The following is a 16,635-nucleotide window of genomic DNA, read 5'->3' on the forward strand; positions in this document are numbered from 1 at the left end:
TTCATTCCATTCATTCCTTCATCGCATTAATTCATTCATTTGTGTATTTCATTAACTCAACATATTTTTTTGCCAGAGAGATCTTTTCTTTGAGAGCAAAGCCATGCCATTTTCCTAGATCCAGCCTACTTACTAATGTTCCACAGTCGCCAATTGAACATTTGTTGAACAAGTCCCTAAACTAGATTAATTCATGAATATGGTAATTCGTCTATAGCACAAAACTTTGAGGAGGAAACCCTTGTAGAACTCACCATCCAGGCCATGGACACAGACTACCAGGTGAATCCCATCTTCCAAATTTTCTTCCTCTTCCTCTGGTGGGAAATATGGTATGTCAGAAGCTAGTACAGATGAGTCACTGTACAGAAATCCATCAATCTTCAGTTCTTTTTTAAATTTTTCTTTGGCCTGATAAAAACTGGAGAATACACTAATTAATCACGAGCCGAGCTGTGTGTTCCATGTTGAACAGGAGATGCATTGAGCTGGGATGCAGGAGTGATGGACAACTACAAGGAAGTATCGGCCAAGCAACCAAGGCTGAATGTGGGACCTCATGGGAGATGCTAGTGAAAGAAGGCTTGTTCTGAACAACGAGGCAGAAGAGTGACCCAGGAAAACCAAGGGCTGTATTGATCTGGGTTCTGCAGATGTGGTTCCTGCATTGAATAGAACCTCTGAGGTTCCCTCCAGCTCCAAGGATCCACAAAATCTTGAAGCGATCTTCCGGGAGTGAGAGTTTATTAACCTGCTTCCACGTACTTCTCCAGCGTCATCCACTAGCCTCCAAAAAGAACACATTTCTCATAAAGTCCCTGCATGAATTATGCCTCTTGTCTTTACTTCCATGCCTTTGTGCATTTGGGTCTATCTGTCTGAAATTCCCTTCCCACCTGGTTATCCTGTTCTTTGCCTGGTTACCTGACAAGGTGGTTAAGACTACGGACTCAGGAATCAGACTGCCAAAGCCAGAATCCCGGCTTAGACACTTACTAGCTGTGCACCAACTGCTTTATAACCTCTCTGCATTCACTTTCCTCATTTGTAAAAGGGGAATAACACCTGTATCGAATTCATAAAGTTGTCTTTGCCTTGTTGTATTAAGTGATATAATCTATTCAAAATGCTTAGAACAGTACTTGTAACAGATTAAATGTGAAAAAGGAGATGTGATCGATTACCAGCCATATCACCATCATTATCATCAACATGGTGTCTCATATTTTCTCCTTAGCTTAGGTATCATCTCTAAAAAGCTTCTCATGGCCACCATCTCTGTTCACACTCACTGCCCCACAGCCAAATGAGGTCCTTCTCTTTCTGGTTCAGCTGTGCACACATGAACCATCCCAGTTACTCAACTGCCCTCATTTGCTTCTGTCATCTCCCTGTCTCCTTATTAGACTGAGAGCACAGTTACAACCAGGACAGCACTGGCCAGGCACTGGCCAGTGCCTGCTATGCACTGGTTAAACTGACGACGTGGGCGTATAATAGGCACTTAATGGTCTTTATAAAACATGGGATCCAAAATTTACCTGCCTGAGCAATTTCTTTGGGGGATAACTTTAATGTGTAACTGTTTAGCATTTTTTGAACAAGTGAATGAGATGGGATGTTTTGATTAAGTGATTCCATACTATACTTAATCAAATACATAGTTTATAGGTGAGGGAGTAATAGGAATACAAACCCAAGACAAGGATAAAGGGATGGATTCTGGCATTTCAAAAGGAGCGATAAACTTAAGAACCACACAAAAGGGGCTTAGGAAGAAAATCTGAATTAGTCCTATTCCCAAAAGGTTCTCAAAGAAATGTGCCAAGACAGAGGTACAATGACACTCATAAGATAGTTGTTCATCATAAGAAAAACTGAAGAAAAAACATTTATGGTTTATCTCTAAAGGATCTTGTTAACAAAATCATGGTACATTTATACAATGGAATATTACACTAAAATGGTAATGCAAAAATAGATTTATAAATATATAAAGACGTTTCCAATATATTAAGTTGGAAAAAACTTAGAGTTTGTCAAGAATTGTCTTACTTTTGCAAATTAATAGTATATACGTAGAGGTGCACATAGGAAGATGTATAGATGAACTTACACAGGGGCTATATTTGAGATGGGCTTATTGATGATAGTTTTTACTTCTTTACACTACTCTACATTCCTGACGTGTATGATAAGAATGGAACACTTTATTTAAGCCAGAAAATAACTGATATCACAATTTTGAAATAGTATGCCTGAAATTGAGAAATATGTGGAAGAATCTAAAAGATGGTGCTGGTGTAGGTAAGCCACCAGCAAACCTACCTGAACATCCTTTCACTGACTTCCTCTTCCAACTTGCTGGAATGGTTCGGAACACCTCCAAAGGAACCCAAAGGTTGATGAGTGATGGGAAATGGGGTCTGTTTGGAAGAGAATCCAGCCCTGGCAGGGGTCTCCTTGGGCACAGACGAGAAAGGGAGACAGGTGGCAGTGCACGACATGGATAAGTTGACGACCTCGACGGCTTTCAGGCTGTCCAGAGAGAAGGTCTCTGTAGAGGTCACGTGGGACAGCATGACGGAGGGGCCTGCCCTCGGCTCCTGGTTTCCTGTAGCTTGGGAGTGAATGGAGTGAGTCCCAGTGGAGCACACAGCGCCTGCTTCACGTCCATCCTCCGGGAAGGTGTCAGGTCCTCTACTAAGTGCTGTATCATCAATGACGCCAGGTGAGCTGCTTCGCTCACCTGCTGAATCCAGGTTGATGATTTCGGCAGCTGACGTACAACTCACTTCAGGTACCTCACGGAGGGTGAAATGCTCAACGTCCAAGATGCTGCTGTTGGAAAGAGCTCTTTTCCCCACATTAGAGTCTTTAGGCATGCGCTCTGGGGTCTCCATGAGTTGTCTAGGAAAAGCTCTGTACCTAGGGGTTTCAAGTGCTGGGATGCGTGGTATTTTTAAACTCAGACCTTTGGTTTCAAGCCCTGGAGGGTTATCGGTCCTGCCATCAAGACAACAGGGTCCTTGAGGATCAAGCGGATCCTCTTTACCTTTGGGGATATCTATGTAACCAGGGCCCTGCTGGCCGTCAGCATCTGAAACTACCTCCACGAGGGAATGGTGAACCCCAGCATTACTCAGTTGAAGGCGGTGTCCGGAGGGATCCGTGCTCCTGGCGTGCACAGCTGAAGTCTCAGGAAGACCTCGCCCTTGCTGCAGGGAGTCCCCACCTTCAGCAGACTCCTCGGGGCTACTGATTTGGGGCGCAGAGACAGACTTGGTCAGTTTGGTGAGCGCCAGTTCCCTTTCCTCTTCCTCAAAAGGCAAAGAGCTAATGGAGGTGAGAGAGGCCTGGATCCCGCTCGGCAAACTTGTATTGCTCTCTGTGTGTCCGCCCTCTAAGGAGTTCCTGTGTAGGGCATGTCTTCGAACCAGCTGGTGCAAGACATCCCGGTCACTAGGTAACTCCTGGGCTCTACTCCGAGCCTCGGACCAGGCAACGGAGCTTGGTTCACTCTCGATGCCTGAATCAGAGATGATGGACGAGGATCTCTTGATGACCCCAGAGAGTACGGACACTCCCTCCCGCTCCTCTGAGTGAGGGTCCTCTGGGGAAGCCTTGACGTCCAAGGGATCCCTCAAAGAAGAGCTGAGTGGATCACAGGGCTCCGAGGGGATGAGCTTCAGACTTAGCACCATCTTGCTCCCCTGGTCTGCTCCCTTTCCAAGAGTACTTAACTCATGGAGTGTGGTTTTCTCTGAAGAGCTGGCATCGTGATGACCTCCACCTGCTACCCCTTTGCTTAGCTCAGTTCTGTCTAATTCATAGTTATCTCGAGAGCACCCGCTCTCGTGCTGGGTACTGGTGACCGCTATGGGGTCAGCTCTGCAGGGGTTCTTATTGCTAGAATTCACATCCATGTAGGTCAGTGCTGGGGCCTGGTCATCCTCTGGACCAGGACTCCTCCTGGGCAGGTCCTCATCTGTCGGCGGCTGCGTTCCAACATCAGACCTTTGGCCAGTCCGACGTTCATCTTCAGGCAAACCTGGTTTGTTCTGGAATTCACCAATTGTCAGATACACCTGAGATTCCGAGCACACGTCCGTATGACTCGGTGTGGTGACATTCTCATTTGGCCCTGGACACCTAATAACCTCTTCATTAGAGTCCATTTGGGGTGGTTTCATGGTGGGCAAGACAAGGTCTTCCCTCAAAGATGATTTTCTATTTACAATATGGTTCTCCTCTCTGTCGTTTAGATTCAGTATTGCGGGACTTGTTGCTGCAACATCAAAACCAGGGTACACACTCAAATTATGCCCTACAAAAAGAAAAAAAGAAAGAAAAATGTGTTATACTTTAAGAATCTACATTCATGGGGCTTCCCTGGTGGCGCAATGGTTGAGAATCCGCCTGCCAACACAGGGGACACGGGTTCGATCCCTGGTCCGGGAAGATCCCACATGCCGCGGAGCAACTAAGCCCGTGCGCCACAACTACTGAGTCTGCACGCCGCAACTACTGAAGCCCGCGTGCCTAGAGCCCCTGCTCTGCAACAAGAGAGGCCACCGCAATGAGAAGCCCGCACACCGCAACTAGAGAAAGCCTGCGCGCAGCAACGGAGACTCAACTCAGCCAAAAAGAAAGAAATAAAATAAATACATTTATTAAAAAAAAATCTACACTCACGAATTACCCAAATGCCTGACTGTATAATAAAGAGTTTGTCTGCACTTTGTTCCTGCTTCCTGGGAGATATCCTCTAAATTCTTGGAATTTCCCAAGCGATAGGAATGTCAGCTATGCATGGTGGATCCTGAGCTAGTGATAACGAGGTGACTCATGGTGAGTCCTCTGATAGTCTGCGTTGAGGAGGTGACTCAGGAGGGGGGCTGGCCATGCCAGAAAGACCAACCACGTGACTAGTTGACTGAGGATTTGAACGAGGTGACATCGGTACAACCTCTGGGGAGGAGAGATGGGCTGGGGATCGAGTTCCTTCACGCGGCCCACGATTCAATCAGTCATGCCTACATTATGAAACGCGGTATGAACTCTAGACATGGAGGATTGACTAAGCTTCCCCGGTAGGCAATGTACATTCACATACCAGGAACAGCCGTCCTGGGGGCATAAAAGTTTCACGTTTGGGACCCTTCCAGACCTCGCCCTATGATTGGCTGGTCTTTATTTGTATCCTTTCTAATAATATTGAAATCATAAGTATATCCCTTTCCTGAGTTCTATGAATTGTTCCAGCAAATTACCAAACCTGAGGGGGTCATGGGAATCCCTGGATTGGTAGCCAGTTGGTCAGAAGTCTGGGAGGCCTGAGAACCCCCGAGCTTGTGGCTGAGTTGTGAAGGAAGGACAGTCGTATCAGAGACTGTGCCCTTAACCTGTGAGGTTTGACCTAATACCGGATTATCAGTGTCAGAAATGCGTCACACTAATGCAAAAGCTGCCACCGATTATAATTCTTGATTTACCTTTTACTTAGTAAAAAACCATTTTGAATAATTACCACTTACAAATAGTAAAACATTTACCCATCTTGTGTACAGTATTTACAGAGTATAGAGAATCCTTTGGAGCCAGGAGCCCCTGGTCTCCAATCCTGACACTGACACTTGCCAGCTGTGAGACCTCGGACAGTTAGAAAAAAACAATAAGCCTTTTTCCTAGTTGAATACATTTTCTTTCTCGGGTGGGCAGGTTCATAGTAACCAGTGGGCCTCACAGCCATAGCTCAGAGCAGACTTCTGATATGAAATGGACACATGGGGAAGACAGATTTCTGCTTTCTGACGGGAAACACTGCCAAGCTTGAGCTCCGTAACCAGGGCAATTATCGTACATGGCACTCAGACCACAAGAGGCTCCCAGGTTCCCTTTGGTCTTTATAGCAGGGTGGAGGCGCGCCAAAGTGTGACCTTCTTTTTCTTACTTTTCTTGAGGGTAAACTATTATGTCTCTCATTCTCTCCCTTGGTCTCTTTTCTCTTCTATTACATTCCCCTCCTCCTTCTTTTATTTTCTTTCTCTCTCTCCCTCTCCCCCTCCCAATATGCATAATTGGAATAAGTGCCTGTAACACAGCTCTTTTGAGAAAGCTATATGATAGATTATTCAATTTTCATATACACCAAACACACAAAAAAGGGGACTGGCCTTTTATTTTCTTTAAACAGTTTAAATCTTCCATGCAATTTTAACGAAGTTAAATGAATATAATCATTATTAACATTACCATGGAGTAAACCATTGAGACACTTACTTAAAAACTATATGGAGCTTTTAGACATCATCATCTCATCCTCTGAGTGAAATTTAAGGTTGGGTCAAGGATTAGAACAAAGATTGTGAAGAATGAATCTCTTCCTTCCCTGGACATGTTCTTTGCATCTTGAGACACTGAGCAAATTTCCCTTCCTCTGGGGAACTGTCTCACACCCTACAGCAAGTCAGACATTCTCTGTTGCAAATTCCTAGTGTCTCCTCTACACACGTGTAGTGTAACACATCTACCACCAAACCATGATCCATGTGGGCATGGCTTGTTCCCCCTGGAGAGAAGAGTTTGTGTTTTATAAGTATCTATATCCCCAAGGCTAGCATCCTGGCTACTTCACAGCCAATGAATTGTGTTCATAGAATGAATTGAGAATAGCTCAGAAATGCAGCAGAACAATGACTATTACTCTCACCGACTGTGCTGGTGTGAAAAACACAATTTCAATATTATTTAGTCCTACAAATGGTAGATTGACATATCCTATGTGCAAAGCCCTATACTGGGCCAAGGTTTAGAGAGAGGGAAAGTGGGAATCAGTTATAATAGTGAACCACTCTTTGTCTTTATGGGATTTTCAAAATATTGGGAAACAAACATGGTACAGGACAACTGGGTCTCCTACCAAAACATGTGGGTTGTATGCTGGAAAATACGAATTGAGCTTCTTCATAAAAGGAGACAATGGGTCAACCTAAGTAGGGAGGATAGTGTGCGCAAAGGCCCAGGAGTCTGGGCGGCATAGTCTGCAGGTGTTGGTTGGATCCCACGTGGATGCAGCAAGAGTGAACAGAGGAAGTGGGGGAAGGGCATGAGGTTAGACAGGAAGAAAGAGCCCACAATATGGATGAACTTGAGTGCCTCGCAGGAGTAAGGAGTCTGGTCCTTATATTACAAGTAACAGGTGGATTAGTGGGTTCTTGAAACAAAAAGGAAAGATTTATCATAGACAGTTAAGACAGGACATAGGAAGCCCAGTGAGGAAGTAGACTGTCAAAACAGCTATTTTAATTTCACTACTACAACTACGGGAAAAATGAGAGTAGCAAAGGATTTGATTCACAGAGGATGGATTTAGACTCAGATACTAACGGTATTAGTTGACGTGCATTCGTAACTTCCTCTGTGCCAGTGGACGAAACTATCCACTGCTCCCAGTAGCCTATGGAGTAGAAACCACAACCCCTGTTGCCCAATTTCATATAGTTACTAGATGTTGGCAAAAGAAAATTCAAATCCAGGCAATCTGGCCAACTTAAGACCTTAGGAAAACAGCCGAATTGCCTTGGGACAGGAGAGCGAGGGGGTGGGTGAGAGAAGGGATTACAGATCATATAGACAGAATTTGCAAGTTCCTGGTACAGGTTAAGTATTCCAGCCACAGTCCTACAGCAGACCACGAAGAAACATTACAATTTTAGTATGAAAACGAAATTCTTTTCTTTCCCTTTTTCCACTACACTAAAAGAATGGAATACAAACCCAAAAACTTCATTGCAAATTATAAAAATTAAGGCCACCAAGCCCTTGAGGAATAAGAAAATAATTCTTTATTCGCTAATACTTTTGCTCCAGGATTAAAGCATCACCAAAGGAAAGTGTAAAACAGCAAGAACCTCAAGAATAGCTTTGGGAAACAGACTCACAGACATAGAAAACAAACTTAGGGTCACCAGAGGGGAGGAGGAGAGAGATAAATTAGGAGTTTGGGATTCAAATATGCACACTACTATATATAAAATAGATAACCAACAAGGACCTACTGTGTAGCGCTGGGAACTATACTCGATATCTTGTAAAAACCTATAATGGAAGAAAATGTAAAAAAAGACTATATATATTTACATAGATATGTGTATATATAACTGAATCACTTTGCTGTACACCTGGAACTAACACAACATTGTAAATCAACTACTTCAATAAAATTTTCAAAAATAAGAATATCTTTGGGGTTTGAGCATGGACATAGGTGACTCTGTAAAAGTAGTTTTGGGGATGGGGATGGATCAGGTGAGAGGTGTGTGAGGGAAGCCTTGGGGGAGTATCCAGGCCTCTGAGAGCAACTGCCTCGGGGTTCTTCCAGGGAGATGTGACCGTAAATGCTGGGGTCCTAGCCTCGGCCGAGTCCCATGTCCAAAGCACATAACAGAAGTTGTAAAGCAATGCCGGTCCTAAAATGCTCTGTAGATGTGGACGGTGCATGGCTTCCAGGGACCTGCGTGGGCAGATGGCCCTAGAAAGACCTCCCCTAACAATGTCTTGCCGCTGTGGAACACTAGGGCAGTGACGTGATGGGCAGTAAAGAGGGTGGTCAGGGAGCCCCAGAAAGGCTGAGATTGACTTTCCAGCTAAAGCTGCAGGAGGGATGGGGCTCAGCTGAAATGAGGTTGGTTTATAAAACATAAAGCTATGTGATGGTACATAGAGCACATGTGAGCTGGGGGACTGAGATGTATACCCACTAGAGCACCTATGAACATGCATGTAAAAGGAAGACTGGAAGGTGAGCTGAAGTCTAATAATGATAGTATTGGGGGTCTGAGAGTGGGTGCTTATTTTAAATATCTTCTCTAACTGTTCAAATTTTCTGTAGTTCAATCATATAACTACAATGAAGATCAACGTGTGTACATATGTACACACACACACACACACAGTCTCAATCCAATGTTCTGAGCTTTTTTTTTTTCTATATATATATGCCAAATTTTATTTATTTATTTGTTTATTTATTTTTTACCTTTATTGGAGTATAGGTCATTTACAACATTGTGTTAGTTTCAGGTGTACAGCACAGTGACTCAGTTATACATATACATATATCCACTGTTTTATTTTTTTGTTTAGATTCTTTTCCTATATAGGCCACTAGGGAGTATTGAGATCGTTGTGAGCAGCTGGTTGGCTGCCATCTCTGGAGCTCACAGCAGTCAAGCCGTCATACAGAGCGTAGACACTAGATGTCAGGGTACAACCGAAAACCGAATAACATCCTTGGTTTGCAACGTTGCAGCCCTTGGAAGTCACCTAGACTTTTTTAAACATCCTACAAATCTCAGATTGCGGAAACTCTGAAATTTAAGGGGCCCCTCCTTTAATGATGGGCACCCCAATAGAAGGGTTTAAAAAATATTTTGCCCAGAGATGACAAGCCGACACGGGCTTTGGCACTGCAGTGACTCGGCTTTGAATGCTGGCTTTTACAAGCTGGGTCATCTTGGATTAACATTTACCCTCTTTGTGCCTCAGTTTTTCTCTGTTAAATAGACTTCTGAGGTTGTTTATAGGGTTAAAGAGAGAAAGCTCATAAAACCTCCAGCATAGGGGCTGGTATAGTTTGGTCCTTTAAGGGATCATGGGTCTCTTTCAGCTCTGTCATTTGTACGAGCTTGTTGTGTTTCCATGAGCAGGGCTGTGCAGGGGACAGGGAACGGACATTCTCTCTGCAGTTTGCACTAGGCTCCTTCCAGTTGATGGGTCAGTTCATTAACAAACTCCGTGCAGCCCCAGCAAAACAGATTGCAATCTGCACACACAGACACACACACACACACACGTTACCTCTTCCCCCTGAAGTGAGCTGTTCATCCATTAATCCATATATTTATGTGCCCACTTTCTCAAATACTTTACCTGGCTCGTTCCATAAAGCAAGCACCGCATAGGAATGTCAATCGAATGCCATTTAGGTTCAACCAGAAATGAATTTATATTTGAATTGTACATTTGAGATAAGAAAAGATCTCCATCTGACTCTCAGGGGACTCTGGTGAGGGGGAGAATTTGGTTCCCATCTTACAGGTGAAAACACTGAAGCACTAAATACAATTCCACCCCAGGAGTCCAAAAGGGAGTCTTTGCTATAAGTGTCCTTGGCTTCCATTGCTTTGTCCATTCACGGCAACAAAGTCATTTCCAATAACAAGCTTAACCTTAGCTCTTGCTTCTCCTCTAGGAACTGACAAATACTTCATTGATTTGTTCCCATGGCTGCTGGGATGTAAACAGAGCAACTGATGGGAACCCAGTGGCAAGCCCTACCCTTGAGGTTTCCAAAGCAAAAGAGAAGACACACCTGTGGCAGGGCAGTCCACATATCTGTCCTCGAAGATAACGGGCAGAGTGTTCCAGTCGCCGTCAATGTCCAGACACTCTGCGGGGAGCGGGGGCATGGTGGCGAGGTACTCCGAATTCCGGACATCCAGAGACAGCTGGCTGTGGGTCTGGATCCTGGGGAACACAGACCCGATGAGCATTCAAGGAAGATTTAAAGGTTTTAAACTTACTGTTCCATCCCTCTTATCCCAAGACAGCATTCAGAAGATGTTCAGTAGACTCTAACAATTGTCGTCTGTCTGTCTCCCCTCCCTTTCTTCCCAGCTACCTACCCAGCCCCCAAAGCCCTAGTCTGCTTTGAATCAGAACTGCTCTGGGTGCTGACACGGATTGTGTGTTTAGGCAAAACCCCAGGGCATTTAGCGCATACCAATTAGTAGAATGTAATAAATACCATTCTAGTGGAATGGACGCTGAGTTTCTAAATGGCTAGGAATCGTAAATTCGTGTTTTGGAGGAAACACCTAAATCTATATATACTTTACTCCTATTTCTCTAACTACCTATAGCACTTAGGGTCTTAATCATATTTGGTGGCATCTGAATTCAGAACCATCTAAAATTGCCTTTTTACTGCTTGCTGTGTGGACAACAGGATCCTTGATTAGGGTATCAATTCCCCTAGTTCAGGAGCCATATTTCTGGTTTCCTGCCTATAGGATTTTAAAAGGCCCCTTGTTCCTCCTCCATGACCCAGATATCACTCCACGAGTAGCGATATGATTCCAGAATTTGAAATAAATAGTATTCCTAGTTCAAAGGCTGGGCTGGTGGAAAATGTTTACTCCCTTCTCTCAAGTCCCTGCAAAATGGCAAGAGTTTATTTTTCCCCCATGAAGGGAAAATTATTAACACCCCATCATTTTTCTCCATGCCAGCTCACTCACTCTTGCCCAAGCAAAGATGATGCTCTTATCGGGTTGGTGAGTTTGGGAGAAGAATTGAGCACGCATAGCTACTTTCTGTCTGTCTGTCTTTCTGTCTCTTTGTCCAACTGCAGACGTTTTTAGAGCAGCCTGACTCTGGAAGTCCCAAACTCACTCTCCAGCCCTTTAGATTATCTGCCCGCAGAGAACAGTGCTGTAGCTGTGGAACGTTGCACAGGCCAGAGCAACTTCTGTAATCCAGCATCCTCAGTAAGAAATATGATGAAGAAGGACATGTACGCACATATGCTATTTTATATACGTATATTTAACATAAATATTAAATGTGTATTTCATTTGCCTCTTATTTCTCAATGGGATTTTAACCTATGAAAGAAAAAGAGAAGCAATTTATTCTCTCCCTCAAAGCCATGAAGGCCGTTGCAAATTCATCATTCTTTGGACCTCTGTCTGAATATTTAAATGGAATTTTGTTGCAATCAGTTCTGCACTTCTCAGCTATCATCAATTTTTGGTCCAGTTTTCAGCTTATTAACAAAGTATATTGATTGAACACCAACGTGCATAGGATGGTGTGCACAGGGTAGGGAGTAAACCTAGAGGATTGAAACTTGATTCTGGACCTTAGGAACTTATAGAGTCATGAATAAGTTAGGTGGTTAATCAGGTAATTATAATACAACAGGATAGGTGCTGGAGAGTCAGAACTAAGTTATTTCAGGCAGGGAGTTCTCTCTTGCTGGAACGTAGCATACAGACATTGTGAATGTGACGACACACCTCAAACAATGCTTCTCACGTGTTAACAAATAACTAAAAATTCCAGGGCATGTCCGCTATGAGCTACCACCTCACACCTGTTAGGATGGCTGTTACTGGAACAGACAAGCGTTGGTGAGTACGTGGAGAGGCTGAAACCCTTGTGCCCTGTTGAGGGGAAGGCAAAATGGTGCAGCTGCCGTAGAAAACAGTATGGCAGTTCCTCAAAAACTTCTAAATAGAGATACCATATGAGCTGGCAATCCCACTTCTGAGTATTTATCCCAAATAATTGAGATCAGTATATTTAAGAGATATTAGCACGCCTATGCACATAACAGCACTATTCGTAACAGCCAAGGTATGAAAACACGCTCACTGCCCATGGACAGATGAATGGATAGAGAAAATGTGGGACAATGGAATATTATTCAGCCTCGAAAAAGGAGATTCTGCAATCTGTGACAACAGGGATGGATTTTGAGAATATTATGCTAATAATGCCAGTCACAGAGGGACAAACATTGCATGACTCCGCTATACATGAGGCGTCTACGCTAGTCAGATTCCTAGAATCAAAGAGGGGAGGGGTGGTTGCCACGGGTTGGGAGAGGGGAAAATGGAGAACTGCTCATCACGGGGCATAAGGTTCCAATGAAGTAAGATGAAGTGCTGGAGCCAGTTCATATTGGCTTGCGAGAGCCAGCTGCTTACATCTCTTCCTGAATCCACATTCAGTGCTAACACATCCCTGGCTTGAAATTGACTATGGTGGGAGCATGACACATGGCAATTGGCAAACACTACAGACTGGAGGTTTTTTTGTTTGTTTTTGCTTTCCTGAGAGCTAGTTGTGAAACATTTATGAGGACCCTGGCCATACCTCTTCTCATAATTTTCTAGGTCCTTACCTTGATGTGTTTTTCTTTACTGATCACTATCTGAAATGATATCATGTACTTCTTGCCTGTCTCTCCACTAGAATGAGTGACCCATGGGGAGAACATCTTTATTCTGTTCCCCAGTGTCTATGTGAAGAGCAAACATTTGTGCAAGTCATCAGGCATCACCTAACTCTTTCTGAGCATAGTCTGCAGCTGCCCCAGGTCGGGTCCTGTGCATGGATGTTCTCATGTGACCCTCACAACTATTATCCTACCCATTTTAAGGAAACAAGACTAGGTGAGCTTCAGGGAAAAAACAAACAAACAAACAAGCAGAAAATTAATTCTCTCAAGGATCTGCTGTGAGTAGAGGAGCAGGATTTTGAACCCAGGTCTCCCGGATACCATATCATCTGTACTTTGTACAAGTGGTTGTCATTCCAACAAAACTCTTCCAGGACGCTAGCTGCCTATGTGTCTGTCACCTCCTTGTGTGTTCACACTCCTTGGGAACGCAGCCAGGGCCTGGCGGTCTGAGGTTTACATATCGTTGTGGTGATTTGGAACCAGATGTCCTGCAGTAGTCTTGAATTGCAGTGCTTTGCTCAGTGGTCCTCAAAGTGATGCTTATATTTGCCAAATTAACTCTCCCAATTTTCATTTTAAAAAATACAGTTGGTTCTAGCAGGGGGCTGGACTGAATGAATGAATGCATGAGCGAGTGACTCTAGATATTTCTAGAAAAGCCATTTTAACATGAGATATGTTTTCTTTGGTGCCCCTCTCAATTTCAGAATCCATGAGGCAAACTTCAACATTGCTGTAACTTTCCAACTAGAATTAAGTGTGGGGAGAAAATAAGGTTATAAAGATGAAGGTGAAAAGATCGTCGCGTCTGTCCTAAGTGATGGATGGATTTCAAGTGTTTCTCCTGCTTTTACTGTAGCATCTCAAACACTATTCCATCCACATTTAGTTCGGAGGCAAACGTACTATTCAGAAACCCAAAGAAATGCTTGGACTTGTGTAGCCACGGCCAGACATCTTGGAGGAAGCACTGATTGTGCCCACAAGTGAAATCTACAATGAGAGACAATGACCTCATCTTATGTCAACCCTTTGACTTTTATGATTTTTTTTTTTTTCAGTATGCGGGCTTCTCACCGCTGGGGCCCCTCCCATTATGGAGCACAGGCTCCGGACGCACAGGCTCAGCGGCCATGGCTCACGGTCCCAGCCGCTCCGCGGCATGTGGGATCTTCCCGGACCGGGGCACGAACCCACGTCCCCTGCATCGGCAGGCGGACTCCCAACCACTGCGCCACCAGGGAAGCCCCTTTCTGAATATTTTTAAAATTTTTCTGGAGGAAGTCAAACTTAGATATTCATCTGTCCTCCTAATTAGGTAGTTCAGCCTTAATTCTTATGCTAAATGCATTTCATAGCTGCTGCAAAGTCTCAGGTGAATTTTGCAAAGAGGACTCAGCACAGATGTCTTCAGGGACCTAGGAAGTCTTGATTCTGTCTACAAAACCATAAGGATACTCAACAACAACAAAATACTTTGTCTACTGATCTTCTCTGACACCTGCCAGCTCCTGCCTCTGCAACTTGTCTGACTCTTTTGCCTTCAGAGAAAATGCACCTGAATGTGCAGAGGTGGGCAGACTTCTCTCCTTCATGATTGGAGATGAAGGGAAGAAATAACTTTGAACAAGAACGTCCTTGGCGCTCAGGGTTCACGATGTGGGCATGCAACTGGTTACTTACAGATTTTCCTGAAAGGTCAAGACTGCAAGTTTTTGGTGCTCCATATAAAAGAAGGCCTCAGAAAACCTTCGGACCTGAGGAATAAAATAGTATAAACAATGTAACTCACTGGGTGGGTTTGGCCTTCACTTTTTTTTTTAAATTAATTATTTATTTATTTTTGGCCACATCATGCAGCACGTGGGATCTTAGTTCCCGACCAGGGATCGAACCCGTGCTGCCTACAGTGGAAGCGCAGAGTCTTAACCACTGGACCACCAGGGAAGTCCCTAGCCTTGACTTTTTAAAAAGAAATTAAGGCTCAACGAGGGAAGTAACATATATTAATATCAGGGAGAGCTTAGCCCACAGCCCAGAGGTTCTGAAACACTAGTATTTCTACGCACCCCCAGCTGCCCTCTCTCTTTCTGGTTCTGAGCACAAACCTGATTTATGGACACAATTGAATGCATGTTTATGAATCTGCTCTTGGCTTGCGTCCTGTCGTTTGTACATTTAGGCCTTATTTCTTCTACTAGAATATGCGACCCTTGAACACAGAGGCCATAGATAAATGCAGATGAAATAGACCGTGCAAGGCTAGTCACGCAAGTGTGTCCGCTAAGCACTTTGCAGACTTAGCTATTTGGTCCTCTTGCTGGAAATGAGAAGACCAACGTCTTTTACTATGCGTTAGTACCCACCACTGTGCACTCAAGCTGGTGGCAAAAAATGCGCTGGGAACAATGGAGTAGATGTGAAGACACTTCTGTGAAACACTAGCAAAGCACTTCGTCATATCCCTGAGATGGGCTTTCTATCGCTTAGTAGCCAAGGAAGGTATTTTTTGAATAGTAGAGCAAAGATGGGAGAGCCGAAGGAAGTTCATAAAGTTTCACTGCTAGTTCAGGGTGGAGAAGGGCTAGTATTGGGTCTACAGAAGTCCATCCCGACTTTTATTCTGCCCAATGAGCCAACTGTTGTAAAGCTTCCTTGAGGATCACTGGTGCATGATTTGAGAACTGATACCATTTAACCCCTTACCCGCAAGGTGTGATGCTCCTGGGTGAGATAAGCGGTCACTTGGGAGTGTAATGTCACCGTGTCCAGGAATTGGGTCCACAGAGCCATCAGGTGGGAGGCCAGCTGGGCAAGATCCTTACTTATCTGCTCAGCTATCTTCTCTGGATTATTCAACATCTGGGGAGGCAAAAGGGTGGCAGTAAAGGACCTCTGCTCCATGAAGCTACTGCCTCCTGAAGTCTTCACTGGCTTCTCAGCTTTTAACGAATCCCTCTCCTTTCTCTGGACTCTCCTCTGCATCCTATTACGTTCTGAACTCATTACTCGACAATCATGATAGCTTCCACTTATTAATATTTACTAGTTGGCAGGTAGAACACTAGGTGTTTTTATATGCCCTTTCCTATTTAATCCCCACAATGAACCTTTGGTAAAGTTGCCGTAGCCATCATTTTATACAAAAATTAAATGAGAGAGGATGAAATAGCACACCCAAGGTCACACAAAGCTGAGATTCAACTGTAAGACCATCTCACCACAAAGCCCCGGCGCTACGCTGCCTTTACAGAGTAGGCGTCGTAAAACATCTCCCGAGAAACAATACAGTCTTTATAACCTCACGGCATCTGACTTGCTAGGTGATTTCCACATGGCCGTGCTCAACAGACCCGCCACCATCTTCCCCCCAACACTCCAAATTTCTTAAGAAGGATCCCAGGTTGTCTTAACGAAAGCTTGAAGGACCCAGCCTACAGAGGTCCGGAGCCCTTGCGGGGACTTTTGGCTAGCTTCAGTTTAGAACTACGAGAGCCGTCTGCCTGGGGGTAACTTTCATTGTGGAGAGGTGAGAAGACAGATCACATCTCTGAGGACAGCCAGAGAACCAGTGGTCCAAGCCTAACTGAATCTACGCTTCA

The 16,635-nt window shown here is 44.3% G+C and overlaps 1 protein-coding gene across 1 annotated transcript in view; it reads right to left on the reverse strand.

The window, feature by feature from the left end:
• FAM135B (family with sequence similarity 135 member B) overlaps nucleotides 1-16,635 on the reverse strand; it is a 160,881-nt gene that overhangs the window by 10,506 nt on the left and 133,740 nt on the right. The window contains exons 9-13 of the mRNA XM_060035314.1: nucleotides 15,740-15,895; nucleotides 14,717-14,790; nucleotides 10,376-10,530; nucleotides 2,329-4,327; nucleotides 255-421 (exon numbers count right to left, since the gene is read on the reverse strand). Of these exons, the coding sequence (XP_059891297.1) occupies nucleotides 255-421; nucleotides 2,329-4,327; nucleotides 10,376-10,530; nucleotides 14,717-14,790; nucleotides 15,740-15,895 (2,551 nt within the window). The remainder of the gene's footprint in view (nucleotides 1-254; nucleotides 422-2,328; nucleotides 4,328-10,375; nucleotides 10,531-14,716; nucleotides 14,791-15,739; nucleotides 15,896-16,635) is intronic.

Source organism: Delphinus delphis, chromosome 17 (genome assembly GCF_949987515.2).
Source record: "Delphinus delphis chromosome 17, mDelDel1.2, whole genome shotgun sequence".
Lineage (NCBI taxonomy): Eukaryota > Metazoa > Chordata > Mammalia > Artiodactyla > Delphinidae > Delphinus > Delphinus delphis.